The sequence below is a fragment of the Astatotilapia calliptera genome, chromosome 9 (genome assembly GCF_964374335.1).
Source record: "Astatotilapia calliptera chromosome 9, fAstCal68.1, whole genome shotgun sequence".
Classification (NCBI taxonomy): domain Eukaryota; kingdom Metazoa; phylum Chordata; class Actinopteri; order Cichliformes; family Cichlidae; genus Astatotilapia; species Astatotilapia calliptera.
Genome location: NC_137430.1, coordinates 20776139 through 20792915, shown reverse-complemented (window position 1 = coordinate 20792915; position 16777 = coordinate 20776139). Strand labels below are relative to the sequence as shown.

The 16777-nt window shown below is 42.2% G+C and overlaps 1 protein-coding gene across 17 annotated transcripts in view; it reads left to right on the top strand.

The window, feature by feature from the left end:
• kiaa1217 (KIAA1217 ortholog) overlaps positions 1 to 16777 on the top strand; it is a 132470-nt gene that overhangs the window by 112356 nt on the left and 3337 nt on the right. For 8 of the 17 annotated variants that reach the window (XM_080306041.1, XM_080306038.1, XM_080306040.1 and 5 more), the window contains 14 exons: positions 1477 to 2267; positions 3793 to 3897; positions 4422 to 4471; positions 6780 to 6919; positions 7084 to 7259; positions 10016 to 10146; positions 10371 to 10518; positions 11137 to 11620; positions 11834 to 12029; positions 12121 to 12410; positions 12700 to 12843; positions 13157 to 13279; positions 14875 to 14955; positions 15064 to 15168. In XM_080306041.1, coding sequence (XP_080162167.1) covers positions 1477 to 2267; positions 3793 to 3897; positions 4422 to 4471; positions 6780 to 6919; positions 7084 to 7259; positions 10016 to 10146; positions 10371 to 10518; positions 11137 to 11620; positions 11834 to 12029; positions 12121 to 12410; positions 12700 to 12843; positions 13157 to 13279; positions 14875 to 14955; positions 15064 to 15168 — 2964 coding nt within the window. Of the gene's footprint in view, positions 1 to 1476; positions 2268 to 3792; positions 3898 to 4421; positions 4472 to 6779; positions 6920 to 7083; positions 7260 to 10015; positions 10147 to 10370; positions 10519 to 11136; positions 11621 to 11833; positions 12030 to 12120; positions 12411 to 12699; positions 12844 to 13156; positions 13280 to 14874; positions 14956 to 15063; positions 16711 to 16777 lie in introns of all 17 variants that reach the window. The other 9 variants (XM_026179750.2, XM_026179747.2, XM_080306033.1 and 6 more) reach the window with 8 other exon arrangements.

Below are 16777 nucleotides of genomic sequence, written 5' to 3'. Positions count from 1 at the left end.
TGTGACGGTCAGCAGTGGCTCTTTGCGCTGAAGTCTTAGTGTTTTGCTGCTTGGTCGGACTTGTTGCAGTCATATTTACTGCTGCGTGAACTTTCCCTGCTACAAAGTTTCTTTCTTTTTACTGTTGTCACCACAGCCAAGCCTGTGCTCTTTTGTTACTGTATTCTCTGTGTGCATTTGTTGTTTTCCAGTTCACACCTACTCTTGCACACACAAGGGTCACACCCACTTTATTGTTCACCTCACTGTGCTAATCTTTGTTGGCACTCTGGGAAGTAATAAATAATGACGAGACTGAAAACACAAAAACTTTGCGTTACGTTTTTGACTTGTCTTGACTTTTAGGTGAGACCTGTGAGTCATACGTCGGACAAACAATAGTTTGTGTGTTTGACGGGAATAGAAAGTTAGACTGGAAAACAGATTCGATTCATACCCACTTGTGACACCCTCTAGGAGAGTGTGTATCCATGAATTCTGTCTGTGTTTATAATTTAGGTTTCAAATGTGCTTGTACATGTTTAGTTCAGTAAAGAAGAGAGCGAGAGAAAAACAAACAAACTAAAGAAAACCCAATCTAAAATGAAATGACTTTTGTTTTGTTGCTTGTTCTTTCTGAGCCGATATCAAATTTCCATTATTGCTTTCACTGCATGGCTGGCCAAGGGTGCATGTTGCATATCAAGTAACTTTTTGTTTGCAGAGGAAATAATTTAATTCTTTTTTATTCGTTAAGCAAAACACAGTCTTGCCTTATGCAAGGTGTCAAAATAAAAGTAGAGGAAGTAATGTAAAGACTGAACACTGTGTACCTTTAAGACTTTTGCACTGACTATTCTTCTATATCCCTTAACCAAGAAAAGTGTTCCAATTAATTGAGGTTAGGTTTTTGCACGTTAGCCTTCAAAGAGCTTTAAGGTGGTTGAGCTAAAGAACTGTGGACTGTATTTGCTATTCAGACAGACAGATACTGTTGCAAATTAGCCAAGGTACTGTCTAACCCCAAAGGCTTCCATGAACCTCTGGTAGAAAGCCATAGTCTTATCTCCTGGAGCGCATTTGCAACACTTAACCTCACCTTCTTTCAAAAAGCAGAAACTGTGCAGTTTTTTTTAACAGGGAGAATAGTCTTTACTTCTTCATGCAATATTGTTTTATATGGAAGCCTGTGGGCACGATATCAAGGGCTTAGAGTGATATGCTGTGTGTCCAGGAACTATTTTCTACTTCTGGGAAAATTTGCTGACAGTATATATTCTTTGAAAAGCAACAGTGTAAGATAGATAGATGTTTTTGTTTTAAGGGCAGCTCCAGTCTAAAGTTACAAGACCTACACAAAGTAAGAAGTAACTGAAGTTGACAGAAATATGCATCTTTAATTTAAGATTTTCTACTAAAAGAAGGAACTTTTTGTGTACTTATATATATTAAATCATTCTTTTGGGGTGTTTTTATGATTTTTTTTCTTTTTTCTAGATGCACAGTGAAATGGCACTTGCCGGCCGTGATGGCCAGCCCCCTCTAAGGCATCCTCCCATGGTTCCCCCGTCCCACCACCCACTGCAAGCAGCACTCCCCCCAACGCCCCACTCTATGCCTCCATCTCCCTCCAGAATCCCATTTGGCCCACGGCAGGGCTCTTTACCTGGGAGCGCCACCATCCCAAGGGACAGAATCTCCAATGCCAACCCACCGGCCCGCTCTAACTCTCCTTGTCCCAGCGCCATCCTAGAGAGACGAGATGTCAAGCCAGATGAGGATATGGCTGGAAAGAGCCACACTCTTTCTAGAGGGAATGAGGGCTTGTACGCAGATCCATACCTCCTCCAAGAGGGACGAATGGGCATTGCTGCAGCACATGGACCACACCCCAGCCCTGGTCTTGATGGTCCAGAGCATGCCATGGGGGGATTTCACCGTGCCTCCATCCGCTCCACGAGTTCTTATGGTGGACCTAGCCCTACAGACACTATAGATCACCCCTCTCTGTACAGGCAGAAGTCCAGAAACAGCCAGCTGCCGACTTTGGGTTCTAAGACACCTCCGCCATCCCCTCATCGGATGACTGAGGTACGAATGATTGACATCCATGGTGGACCTCCTCATGGCATGCCATCTCATAGTGTTACCATGGAGAGAAGCTCGCCTGTGCGCCAGTCCTTCAGGAAGGAAGAAGTAACTGGGACAAAGCCACGGAACAGCATGGGCTCACCTGTGGTTCCAGACCTCCAGGGGCCAATCCCAGCTGCCAGTGACCATCAGACACGGTAAGCTAGCAGAGGACACAGTGTTGCATATAGTAGCTGGGGGGGGGGTTGTTAAAATAACTACCGAGACATTGCATGGGAGCATGGACTAACTCTGCATCCCAGTGTCACCCTAACCATGAACTGCTGCTTTCCAGTACCTGGTCTGACTCTGTTTCATCATCCATGCGTGAAGAATAAATATAACCTGCCCTCTCACTGTCTTCAGCATAAAGATCTGCACATGAAGCACATTTTGATGAGTTTGGTTTGTGTATATAGCCAGCTCTTGCTTATCTTGCTAACTCGAATTCTGGAGCTGATATTGTTGATGAGCGTGTAAGCCCAGGCATAGCTACCACTAGTGAAACAGGATAGTATCTAAAGGCTCTATTAATCAGTGTATATTTAAACAAGAACACCCCTTACAGACTCTATTCAGTTTCAGTTAATCTAACAGATATTTTAGTACCTGGGTTAGGTTTGTCTTCTCAGACTGAGAGCACATAAACACAGAAAGGGTGCAAGAGGGATGCTGGCCTCTTAGCAATGCTTAACTAGAAAGGAGGGTACATGGGCTCTGTGTGTAACTTGGAAACCCAAAGCAAATACTGGCCAGGTTGAAAAAGTATTTGAAATGGCCAGTCATGCAGATCAGGCCAGACCACCTGGGAAGCCCAAAACCTCCATTAGAAATGCCCTGGGAATATCTGAAAGAGTGAAGGAATTTGATTGGGAAAGTACCATGCTTCACTTTCAAAATAAACTGTAGGTGTCATAGAATATACTCGTGTAAAATATTGTGGTCATTGTTGTATTCACATAGACTTTGTGTCTGCACTGTGTCCTTAACATGCCCCGTGCCTCAAGATAAATTATGAATAGAACAGAATAGCCCTTTATTGTCACTGTACATGTGCAATGAAATCGTGGGTGCTCCAAACAGACTCTGCAGGAAATATAAATAGCAAGACAACATAAATAAATGACAAAACAAGATGAAAGCACACTAAATAAGGCACATCTTATGTGCCTTATAAAGCAAAAGTAGTTCTGTTGCCAGTTCCCTCACCTGCCTACAGTGTAGGCTTTCTTAAGGCAGTGTCATACAGTTCAAATAATCCTTTCACTCTCTTTTTGGCAGTCACTACATGTGACTCAGTCAAAAAAACAATATGACCCGAGCACCTTGGGTGTCAAGCTTAGGCTTGTCAAGAAGTTGTCCGTCTTGTTTATTCTATTTGGACACGAGCTTTTGGGGTTTTTACATTTTTGTTTTATTTGTAATTCAGAAACGATTCATATTTACCAGAGACAACATTTACTTGTGGCATATTGCAAATCAATTCCAAAACAAAAGAAAAATCTCTGCTGTGTAATCATCTCACAAAATGGCAAAACGTTTCATGGTTAGGTGATTAAAAGCGATTGATTATTCTGTTTACAACCCTCCCGTTTTCATTCTGAGCTAATATTTGCTCCAGTGGCAGCTGTCATATCCAATAGGCCTCGGTGTTGAAAGCAGAATTTTTTGATGTGTCTGCAGAGAACGAATGAAGGCTATGGAACAACAGATTGCCAGCTTGACTGGTCTTGTTCAGCATGCACTTTTAAAGGGCCCAAACACTAGTGGCACCAAGGAGCCTCTAAGGTAAGCAATCACAGTATAGGCCAGAGTGGAGGCATCGGGTGAAATGGACTTTTCAAAAGAAAAGCCTTGTGATTCAGTCAGAGGAGGAAGGATAAATTATCCCTTCAATAATGGCCATATCAGACACTCAGGTAAAATAGTGTCTGCTAAAAAGGAAATCGGTTTGAATGTGAATCTGTTATCGAAGCCTTTTGCCCTCTAGATAAATGGCCACTATTGTTCATCTGGCTGCTTTTCAGCTCTTTATCTTCTTTATTTATTTATATTGTTTGGAAATGTTTGCTTGACGCCTAGTCTAAAATGTCTGCTGTGAATTTGAATGTAGCTACTGTATGCACTGATGATGAAGCTTGTTAACATCATTAACATCATTTTAACCTTTCTGGTTTGTCAGTCTGCTCCATCATTCTTTATTTTAACTTGTTTGCCCTTACTAATATCGAGCTGTAAATCTAAAGTGCTGCAAAGTGCTGTTTATTTCTGTTACACAAACTCTTGTAAGATAAATTTCTCTCTGACTGCAGCGAGAGACCCCCGAAGACATCATCTCCAGCCCACAGTGCTCATAGTTCAGGTTAGTATCTCTTCTATTATGTGGGATTTCTGGAGTTTTTTTCTTTTTAGTTGATATAAATGCCATAATATCATGTGCAGACAAGCCCACACATCAGTGTCAGTCAGCAGTCTGCAATGAACAGCACTGGAGGGAGGAAAAACAAAGTCAGGCTTCTTTGCTTGTCATCAGTTCATATTTCCTTGCACTCCTTTACCCAGTTCATCCAGTTTAATAGGAGTTAAGAGACAAGAGCCAGCGCAGCTAACACAAGCCCCTCAAAGCACTACTTAAAACAAGATGCTATTACTTCTCAAGCCTGCCAAGATGATTCAGCGATTCAATCTCCGCGCCGCAACGTTCTGCGGCCAGACCTTAGCTTGATAAAAAGATCTGCAACCTCACCAGTGGCGAAGCACAAACACAACGCTATTTATGTGTCTTGAAAGCTAAGCTCGTGTCTCAAGAAACATTTCATGGAGTATGTAGTTTTCAGAGGGATTTACTTGTCATGCTGTGTTTGAGCAAATCTTCAAAACATCAGAAAAGTTACAGGGTCTTCTTTGATCTCGCCAGACAGCCTCTAACATGAAAAAACGTGAGGATATTCGTTTAATCCCTCACATGCTTCTTGATTGTCACCACCCAGCGTGTCCTTCTTTCAAAATATACATTGTAACCAGTAGTTCAGGTCTGTTCACGCTGTAAATAGATTTGGGGGATTACAAAGACAAAAGTGTGTTCTTTCACTGCGTCATGGTATATGTCAAAAAGAATTTAGGGAGCACTGGTAAGTTTCTCTTAACTAAAATGGATGGACACTACTTTCTTTGTATTTTTTTGTGTTTAAAGGATTGGCTGCTCTTAATTACACGAAAAAATTTGTACTTGCCTCTTGTGGTATCCATTCTTGCAGATGGTTTTCACATTTGCCTCAAATATACAGAGACAGACATTCATTTCATAATTCTGATAAAAATACAGCACAAATGCATCCTTTCAGAAAGAATTTCCAAGTTACTGTGGATAATACACAGACCTTGAAACTGCTCTCTACCAGAAAATTGGCCCAACTTCAACTATTTATATAGTGAACTAAGATTCCAGGTTAATTGACACACATTTTTGAAAAGATATGTTACTGTAAAACTCAGTGCATGCAGTGTTAATTTAGCTACACAGGACACAAAGTCAAGCTCAGCTGACCTCACTGTCATCCCACATCAGCTGACACCTCTGCTGATATCCTCATGACTAGTTTCAGGTTTATTTAAAAAGGACAATGCACGATAATTAAGATGAGCACTTGGATCCTGTAACTGCAGTCCCTGATGGCATTCATATATGTTAAAAGAAAAAAAAATGGAAGCACATCTGTGTATAGATAAGAGCTAGAAGATGAGGTAATTTCAGCTGTTATTTCCCAAGGGGTCACCACAGCAAATGAATATGCCCTCCCATTTATCCAGGCTTGTTATCGGTACTAGCCTGTGAAACCCCGAGGCTGGATTTGTGTTTCCTGCCAGGCTTGATCTTTTAAGACTTTTGTAAGGCAAATGTGTTAACAACTAAACAACAAAGCCCCTAGATAAGAACCAGGAGAACATAAATACTAAAACAAACACCCTAACTATATAACCTAGCAAACAAAACTTAAAGACCAAGTAACCTGATCAAGTGGGGTGCAGTATTAAAATTGCTTTAGCCCACCTACAGTTGGTGCTCATTGCAAGCTGCTTTGCAACCCACTCAAGCTCCTCCTTTACATGCTGTGTTTGACAAAACCAATGTCGTCTGTTGTGACTGAACGTGTAGTTCTATAGGGTCATTACATTTCAATCTCATGGTGCAGTTTGAAATATTGCTCTTACTTTCTATTTAGGGACTTCCATCATGGATGTAAGTTACTTTGGTTTCCATGGTTTCAGCCTGTTCTTCATCTTTAGCAGTGACTGAAATAATTAGTTGACAGCCATTTCCAGCTGCAACTAATAAGAGTGTTAACATATCTATAGTACAAATGAAGTAGAAATGATGCCACAAAAATTAGAAGAAATCTTTGCTGAACATTTGGGACATTAGGTCAGAAAAAGCGTGTTTACGGGCATTTACAATCTGCCTGCTAATAAGCAGAGTGAGTGCTTGAAAAAGGAAAAAAAATTATACACTTTAAAGCCTCCCTAATAATGTTTACTAGAATTTTTACAGTTGATAAGAGTAATTATGAGCTTTGATTTCAAAGGTTTTAGTATGTACATATGGCTCGTAATTTTCAGAAAACAAACTTAAGCTGTGCTGTGTGGGTTTTTTTCTTCTTCTCTTGGTCCAGGTGGTTCTCCGGTCTTGTCTCCCAAGAACAGTGCAAGCCCACCAGACAAGGGCTCAGTTCCGCTCAAAGTAAACCTCCTGCAGTTCAGGAAGAATGTTTCTGACCTCAGGATGCAACTGCATCAGATGAGGCAGCTGCAGGCAAGACTTTGTCTCCATTTTAATTAAATTAAACTGTTGCGTTTGTTCACATTTCCAGCTGTGTATATGCATGTGATTAAGTGAGATACCCAAAAAGCCATATATCTCGGTTTACTAGTCCAGGTCCTCTAATAACTTTCACTTTGCTATGTACATCACTTCAGCTCCAGAATCAGGAGGCATTACGGGTGCAGCTGAAGCGGGCAGAGCAGGAAATCAGTATTAAACTTGCAGAAGCAATGCGGCGTATGGAGGACCCTGTTCAGCGACAGAGAGCTGTGGTAGAAGAGGACAGGCACAAGTACTTGGGTCTGGAAGAGTGTGTCCTCACACAGCTCAGGTAAGACTGCTCAGGACTCGCTCATTACCCAACACAACAGATGCTGTTTTGTTTAAATTGTGTCTAAAATGGATAGACACGTTTGTTTGCATTCAACAAAGTTTTTCAAAAGTCTGACAGTTGATGTAGTGCACATATCTGCAACTACATTTGCTGTGCCTTTGTTTATAGGAAGCCCCCAAAAGGCTTCGCTGTTATCAGCTCACCTGAGCCATTCAATCCTAAACGCTTTGACAAGCCAACACCCTCTAAATTACAGCCCACAGGTTTATGCAGGCAAGCTACGCCTGCCTCTCAGAGACAGCGGTCTAAAACAATGGACTCAACTGTGGAGTAATTACTCACCGCCCTGCTCTTATTTGAATTCATTCGCCTCGTCTTGCCAACAGGGAGCAGTAATTGAATCCTTTTTATTTGGATGTTTACAGACAAGGTCAAACAGTGTTGTCTTGCTAGACAGCGGCGAACATATGCTCCAATAAACACAATCATAGCAGTTCTTGGATTCTGGGAAATGAACAGGAGGAAGTCGGGGCACTGAAGCTGTGTTAAGCCCTTTGTTACACTTGGTATGCAGCCATTTGTGAGTCAGCAAAACACAGCTCCTGGCCCCTTAAATAAGGCATGGCAATTAGAGCTGCTTGGCTTTAGAACCATTTGGAGTGCGTGGTGTCAAAACTGCTGCCCTCTTGAGAGAATTCAATCTATCAGACCATATTTTGTAACCTTTTTTTAAAACTCACCCCTTAAAATATGGAAAGTCATACCATAAAAACACAGGAAAACCTTAATGAAGTCACACAGAAAAAGAAAAAAAAACGTATTAAATCTGACAGTGGTCATTTTCAGTGGATGAAAGCTGAACAACTGCAGTATTTGAAGCTATTTTCGCCTTAAGTGGAATTCTTGGTGTCCCATACTGCCCGTTTCAGTTCACGAGAAAGAATTATGAAAGGAAGTAAGAAAAGTGCCAAATTCCTCATGCAAATGCAACGCAAGTGGTCTTTAAAGGCTGCCTCCTATACCCTGGCAAACAGAGGGATACATTATTGAACAAACAGTATTTTTGTTCTGGTGGAGGCTTCATAAAAAAGGAAAACTCCATCATTCTCACTACCAAAAAGCCTTTGCATAGAAGGGCATTTAACACACTGTCTCCTTGTTGCCTTTCCTAATCCCTTCAGGGGACTCCTATAAAAGAGTGTTTCTCAAGGGTACCTGGCCACAATGAAATGTGATTTTTAGTTCCCTCTCATGCAATCCAACACTGCAGACAATGTTATCATACAGCACATTTCCCTTTGGAACAGCCAGCTTTCTCTAGCACCGGGATGGCTCTCAGGCAGGGTGATATGATTTCTATGTGAGGAAGTGCTTTCTCACAAATAAGCCCTCATTCAGTGTGTAAATATTTGGGGGTTTGGGATAAGACCAGATCCAGTCTAGATTAAGCAATATAGTGTAGACAGGAAAGAGGACTGCACAGTTAAGATGTTTATTCGCAGCTTAAAATATGAATTTTACATATCATATGCACTATTGCTTTTCATGCATCAATCCCAGAGACTTTTCCTACCTTTCCCCAGTTTTGGCTTATGATCTTTAAGAAACATGATTGTATCTTGCCCCCTGGTGTTTATACAGTGCAAACAATCATAATAAGAGCCTGTTTATGCAGGGTTTTTTGGCTTGTTTGTTTTGTTTTGTTTTTCAAGTATACACTCATTAGATGCCAATTTTGGGCCATAATGGCATGATAGCATCACACAGTTTCTGAGAATCTCCCATTTCACCACATCTCACAGGTGCTCTAATGCATTGAGGTCTAGAGACTGAGTACAGAAAACTCATTGTCGTGTAAGAACCCAGCTGGAGATGATTTGAGCTTTGTGACATGGTGTGTTATCCTGCTGGAAGCAATCATCACATGATGGGTACACTGTGGTCATAAAGGGATAGACATGGTCAGTAACAATAGTCAGGTAGCCTGTGGCGTTTAAGCAGTGCTCAATTTGTAGTAAGGTGCTTATACTATTCTATGAAATTAAACCACGTGAACCACTGATACAAAGCAGAATAGATCCATGTTGTTTATGCCCAGTTCTAACCCTAATATCTGAATGTCTAAGCAGAAACTGAGACTTATCAGACCAGGGATTGGTTTTTTTGTTTTGTTTTTTTGTTTTACTCTTCTATTCTCTTAATTTTGGTGAGGCTGTGCCAATTGTAGCATAATTCTGCTGTTCTTAGCTGACAGGAGGCTTCCTGAGATACTGTTGTGTATATCTTGGTCGCAGTGAGTGGTTATTTGAGTTATTGTTGCCTTCCTATCAGTTCAAAGCAGATTGGCCATTCTCCTTTGACTTCTGGCATCTTCAGGCATTTTCGCCCAGATAACTGCCACTTACTGGATATTTTCTCATTTTCAGACTATTTTCTGTAACCCGTAGAGAAAGCTGTGTGGGAAAATCTCAGTAGATCAACAGTTTCTGAAATATTCAACCCAGGCTGTTTGGTACTAACAACCACGCCACATTCAGATTCATTTATATTACCTTTTTTCCCCGCCCTGGTGCTCAATTTGAACTGCAGCAGGTCATCTTGACCATGTCTACATGCTGCAACGCGATTGGCTGATTAGATATTTGCAGATACGAACAGGTGTACCTATCAAAGTGGCCAGTGAGTGAATTTGTCAGGCAGTTTTTTTTTTTAAAGTCACTCAACTCTAAATTACTTTCCCTTTTTTTCTGCAGCGAGCTGGAACAGTATGTAGGTTCTCTGCAGAATGACTCAGCCACAACACACAGAGCAGTGACCCTAAAAGATGTGGAAGAGGGAGCCGTAACCCTGAGGAAGGTGGGAGAATCTCTGGCAGGGCTTAAAGGTATGGTGACTGCCTTCCCATCACATTAATGTTCATTACTCCAGTATACTTGCATTATCATTCAGGTTTGCGCAGAAAAAATCCATGCCAAATACAAGCAATTTTTCACAAAAAATCACATTGTAATTAACATTTCTCAATTAAAGAGAAAAGGATTATGAGCAGAAATATTCTAAAATAGGAGTATTTTGCAATTTTTTTCCTCTCTGTTTAAATTTCATCAGGAGAGTTCCCAGCCCTTCAAGCCAGAATGCGGGCTGTGCTCAGGGTGGAAGTAGAAGCTGTCAAGTTTTTGAAAGAAGAGCCCCACAAATTGGACAGTATGCTGAAAAGGGTGAAGAGCTTGACCGACACACTCAGCAGCCTGAGAAGGTAGGGGGGAAATGGAGAATGAAAAGATAAAGCAGGGAAAAATGAGAAGATGTGTTGGAGTATGGGAGCTGAGTGCGAGAGGGGGAATTGAAGATGAAAACAAAAAGCACTTTGCGGGGCTCCTCGATGGGGTCTATGATGTGGGAGATTGTACCGTTTGATTATAGTGGCAAGCCAGCCTTCATCCCATCAAAGAGGTCATTCTGTGCGGACAGATGGCTTTGGCGTCCAGATTTACTTCCATCACCTTCACTCAACCGATAAGTGAATTAATTTGGTGGGCAAAGCAGCACCTAATTTCCATTTTAATACAGATGCCAAACTGGCTCTTGACTTTTCTCTTGCTCTCCCTCTGTTTTTTTTTTTAACCAAAAATATGCCCTGTTGCCAAACCCACCTGTTGCATTATAGATTTTGTGATGGTTTATCCCTCATGTCATTAAATATGTAGTATTATTTGTCTACTTTACAGCAAGATTTGATGTAGTATAGTCCTAATAACAGTTTTAAAAGACCATAACTTGCGAATACAAATTTCTGAGCGTTGTTGCGCAAACATTTCTTTCGCCAGTGTTTCTGTATGATGTGTATTTCTTATTGTTTCCCTTCCCTCTGCAGGTGTGCTACTGAGTTTTCTCAGAAAGGGCCTGAGCTTTCCAGTAATGCCACAGTGGACAACAGCCCCGCAGTAGCAGTAGACACCCCTGCAGGTGTTTCTCCAGCACCAGGCCAACCTGACTCAACCTCAGCCCCGCTAGAGCCTCAGAGCTCCACCATCAAATCCGAGGTGATGCCTTCATCCCCGGTGGTCATCCATCATGTCCAGAGCTCCCCGGTCCACATTCAGCAGTCCCAGCAATCTGCGGCTTTGACATCTCAACCTAGTCCCCCAGCCACACCTAGCCCCACTCATATCTCCAGTCCCAACCTTAGCAAGAGTCAAGACCGTGAGGCTCCCAAAGCAGTTGACACAGATCCACCGAGTCCCACCCGCTACAAAAAGACTCATGGGAACAGTAATGGAACAGCCAGCCAGGATCTTGTGATAGAAGAGCTTCAGAGCAGTAAGGAAAAGAACAAAAGCAGAGCTGTTTCCATAAAGGTATGTTTACCCACCTTGTAATTTTCATTTACGTGTATATGCTGACATTAGCCGTGCTAATACTCAGTTTATTTTATGAGTGTCCTGAAAATCTCTAATGTATTTAATGTATTGTTTTTGTTTAGAAATAATAGTCCCTCATTTAGTTTGCACTTCTGACAGCCGTAAACTTTCTCTGACTATTTGGTATGTTTTTTTGTCTGCACTGTCCAGGCGGCAGAGAAAGAGTGGGAAGAGAGGAGGCAGAATATGGGTCATTATGATGGAAAAGAGTTTGAGAAGATCCTACAAGAGGCTCAGGCAAACATGATGAAGGGAATTCCAAGTCTAGAGGTGGAAGAGAACACAGCACTGCCTGCTGCTGGTATTGTAGAAGAAGACATTCACAACCCTGTTGAGCTACCATCAGGTAGAAATCACACACAAATGTAACTTAAACAACTTCTTTTTTTGCTTTATCTACACACCTTAATGTTGTTTCCTATTGCCCTGTATGACAGAAGAGCCCCAGTCAGGCCCTCAATCAGACAAACCAGCAAAGAAGGGGTCCGAGAAACTCCCTAAGCCTCTGGTGGAGAAATCTGCCAAGCCAGCACTAGAGAAACTCTCCAAAACTGCCATCAAGCCAGCAGCCACTGAAAGTTTGACAAAACAGGGGTCTGAAAAGCCAAACAAGTCCCCACCACCGCCTCCGCCAAGGAAAACCTACCCCAGCTCCAGCTCAGGCATGACCACTACACGCTCTGGTGAGGTCGTCTACACCAACAGGAAGGAGTCTGTCTCGACTCAGGTTGGTGCTTTAAAAGGTTGGAGAGAGTAAAGAAAACCATTCTTGTGTCTGTGCGCTAAGCGTAGAGCCAAGTGGGGTTTAGTTAAGCCACTGCATTAAAACTGGAAGAAAAGGGGAAAGAGCTATTTAGGCTTTTTCCAAAGTGTAAAGGTTGCCATTTTCAGGAGAGATACTGTTTAACTCTGTCTTTACGCTCATCCAACATGAATGCAGTATCCATTTTCATTTCCACAAACTTTGCTGCTTGTTAAAAATACAAGAATAATTTCCCTCACATTATTTCTCACAGGAGGGCGAAGAGGAGGCCCCACCTCCCTCTCCCCAACCCAAGCCCACCAAGGTTGCACCGGAGACCAAGCCGAAGCCAGCCACTCCCCCCCTGGTTACGAGAGAAGAGGAAGATGAAGGGGACAAGATCATGGCAGAGCTCCAGGTTAGATCCATATACAACACGCACACTCACACGCTCCTTTCAAACATGCGCAAATACAATCAATTTAACCGACATATGGAAATTAGGATGCTGGATTTGATTGATTTCTGCGTTGTGGGAGTGGGTTGCTTATCATTTTTTCCTGTGGTGGGTGACTTCCTTGGAAGTGGCAAAGGATGGGTGCTGACAGCTGCCAAAGAAATAACTTTCATTGAACTTTACTGCACTTGTGGCGTTTTACAGCTGTGCAGTTGTGAAGATGCTCCTCAAAACCCTTGTCCCGTTGTTCCCCTCACCTTTCTCCACTCTTCAGGTTTTCCAGAAGTGCACAGTTAAGGATGTAGGGGTGAAAAATTTGGTAGAGCCCACCGCTCGAATTGAACCACAAATCAGAGAGCTAAGACCGGGGGCTTTATTACCCCTCAAAGAGAAAAAGGTAAAATATATGTCCCGGTGCAGCTGCCCAGCTAACTGCCTGCCTTTGCCAACTGTATAAAACAATCAATGGCTGTGTCTTAACACTCCTCTGCTCTTGCTTTTGCTCGAGAGAAACCTGTAGCAGCTGCCTCCACAAAGCTTCCTTTCCTTGCTGCCTGAGTTTTCCTCCCTCTTTTGATCCTGCTGGATATCAGAGCTTTAATTTTTTTTTTCAGGATTAAGTCTGCATAAAATTGAGCTTCTGAAAAGATGCTGTGTCTTCTGTATGCCTGGTCTAGACTATGATGTGTTTCAGAACTCTCACTTGTCTTTTCATCCAAATCAATAAAAACCTCAGCACTGTACCTTACATGCTATTAAATCGTCTCGTGTCTTTCTTTAATGACATTTGACAATTGCTTGATATGCCCTAGATTTTTGACAATTGAAAGAACATCAGTAAAATGCACTGTAGACACAATCTATTTTTGCAGACTTGGTTCACTAGAGGTCAGCCTGACCACTTTGCATGCTCCTTCTCCTCTCCTATACTTTTCTGAGGAATGACTTTTCCGTTTCTCTTTGCACAACTTCATCTCAGTTCGCTTTTCCCAGCTTTACACCTCCCTAACCAATCATTTGATACATGTTGAGTATTACTTTTTTTTAGTCGAAATGATAAAGCAAATAGGACTAGGTGTGTGAAGTGCATCAACTTTTACTAGATTTGAAAAGATGAACTGGAAGTATCTGCTCTCTGAGAGAAACAAATAGGAGGTATGCTATTTGGTTAAGCTTACAATCACAGTAAATAGTACATTACATTAAAGTTTACTGTTTTGCTGAAATTTTAAAAATGTTAATTATTTCACTGAAAAAAAGAGAAACAAGTTAGGAACATAAACTGTATTTAAAGATGTACATAGGCTCTGTGATGTCGTCCCCCCCCCCCCCCCCCCCCCCGCCCAAAAAAAGCATCTTATCAATTAAAGGTTGATAAGTTGGTTAAAGGTTAACCATACCCTAAAACATATAACAATTTACAAAATAAGCTGCATGCACCATTAAAGACTCAAAAGTTCCAAATGAGACTAAGCTCATCATTAATGTGTTTAATGAGGTCATAAATTAACTAAAAAATAAGATAAATATGTCACAGACTTTTATTGAACAGTCACAATTTAGCAGTCTCCCCCTGCTGGTCATTAGAAAGAATGCAGGTTTAAGGCACTTCCACATTTTCCACTTTTTAGATGCTGAGTCTACAGCTGGCTTTTAAATATAGTATAATGATGTAAAACTCGATATGTGAAATAAAAAACAGAAAAAATATTTAATTCAGTTTTATATTTATATTATGTGATTTATATATTTATACATCCATCAACATGAATTATATTTTATTTTGGCTTTTCAAAACTCTGTACTATGTGCATTTTTATGTAGGATTTAATACTGTAACAGTATAAAAAAGCAGTTGTGAAAGGTAATTGACCAATCTTGTAGTTTTGACGCCGCAGATCGTTCTGCAACCAAATGTGATTTCACAGTTAATCCAGCACAGCCTGGCACGCCAGTTACACTGTAATATTATTCCCCCACACACTGTCCTAGCAGAGCTCAGAGCCCAGTCGAGAGGATAAAGATCCAGACACAGACGAAAATGGGAATACAACTGTTCGACAGAGCCAAGGGGTATGTATGACTTTTAACTACATATACTATAATCACATATGTTTAACTTATACTCTAGCGTTAGAAAGCTATGAAACATTGACACATTTTTAAATTTCACAATCACAGGTCATATATTATGTGACGGGCCAGATTCCCAAAGATCATCCACCCCCATCGCGACTGGAAGACACCAACGACCATCACAGAGAGCCCCCACAGTCTCCGACACAGGTGTCAAATGTCAATGTTAATGACATTTCTCCAAGCCAGCAGCAGCAACAACAGCAGCGGCCACCACTGTCTCCAACACCCAAATCACCCCCACCTATATCACCTAAACCTGTGGGACTTAATGCTTTTAAACTGCCAAAGAAGCATGTTAAACGCTCTGAATCCATGAAGACCAGTGCAGAAATGCAGAAGGGAAAAATCCTTAAAGTTCATACAGAAAAGAAAAGTAAGCTCGTCCAGGAGCCTGTTTCGTCTAGTAAGAATATAGTAACTGACCCAGTGGCGACCACAAAAACAGGTGCTGTTAAAGCAGCACCTAAACGGTATGGTGCTCCATCCAAAAAGACTTCTGACGAGAACAGCAGTCCACCTAAAAACACTATTGATGATCTTGATGGGGGTGCTAGTCTCAGTCCTGACTTGCCTGGAGAAGAGGCACCTCCACCCCCAGACAACATTGCATTTATGATCACCAACACCAAGGTTCAGCCACTGTCGTGTGGAGAGTACCAAGAACTGGTCAATGCCAAAAAAGGAAGTGTGCAGACTGTTACTGTAGGCAATGCAGCGAATCGAGGAAACACCACAGCTGATCCTTCAGTGCCGCAGGATAACTGCTTCAACAAGAAGCCTGTCATCATCATCTTTGATGAGCCGATGGATATCCGTTCAGCTTACAAGCGCCTTTCTACCATCTTTGAATGCGAGGAGGAACTGGAGAGGATGCTTGCAGAAGAGCGCATTGAGGAGGAGAGTGAGGAATCCGATACAGAGAGAAGTAGTGGGCTGCCGGTCATCGCAGAAGGGGCTGAGATGGTTGGTGGCAAAAAAATCAGCAGCTCACAGGGAGCTACAGATCATGCCAGCCTATCATCTTCATCCTCTTCTTCGATATCTGAACTAACAGACAACGGGGTAAACTTAGATTCAAATGGAGACTCCAAGGATGGGAAGAAGAAGTTCAAGTTCAAGTTCCCTAAGAAACAGCTGGCAGCACTGACTCAGGCCATTCGCACAGGCACCAAGTCAGGCAAGAAGACGCTACAGGTGGTTGTGTATGAAGATGAAGAAGAATCCGATGGTACAATCAGGCAGCACAAAGAAGCGAAGAGATATGAGATTACGCGCTCAAAATCCTTTGCAGATACTCCCAGGGGAACAGACACTGCCCCGCTGAAAAAGCAGAACTCCGAAGCTCTCGGCAGGACGGATGAGATTCGGAAGAACACCTACAAGACGCTAGACAGCCTGGAGCAGACCATCAAGCAGCTAGAGACCACGATTAGTGAGATGGGACCACGCTCCCCTGATGAGTCGGTTAACACCGAGGAAGCAAATACAGGGAATGGGAAAAGCTCAGTCGGAGTAGGGCTGAAGAGGTCGTCCTCTCTGCCTACCTCCAAAGGGTCTGGCCCTAAGGTACCTAGCAAAAATTCACTGCAGAAGAAGCCTAAACCTCAGCTCCTTCCACGCCCTGTAATCAACCCTTCTACCACTACCAACACCAACACTGTCCCCAGTGTCCCCAGCACCGTACAACAGGTCTCTCTTTAGCTCTTGTTGTTCCCGGAGGCTTTGGGTTTCTTCTCTTTCAGTTTTCTAACTTACC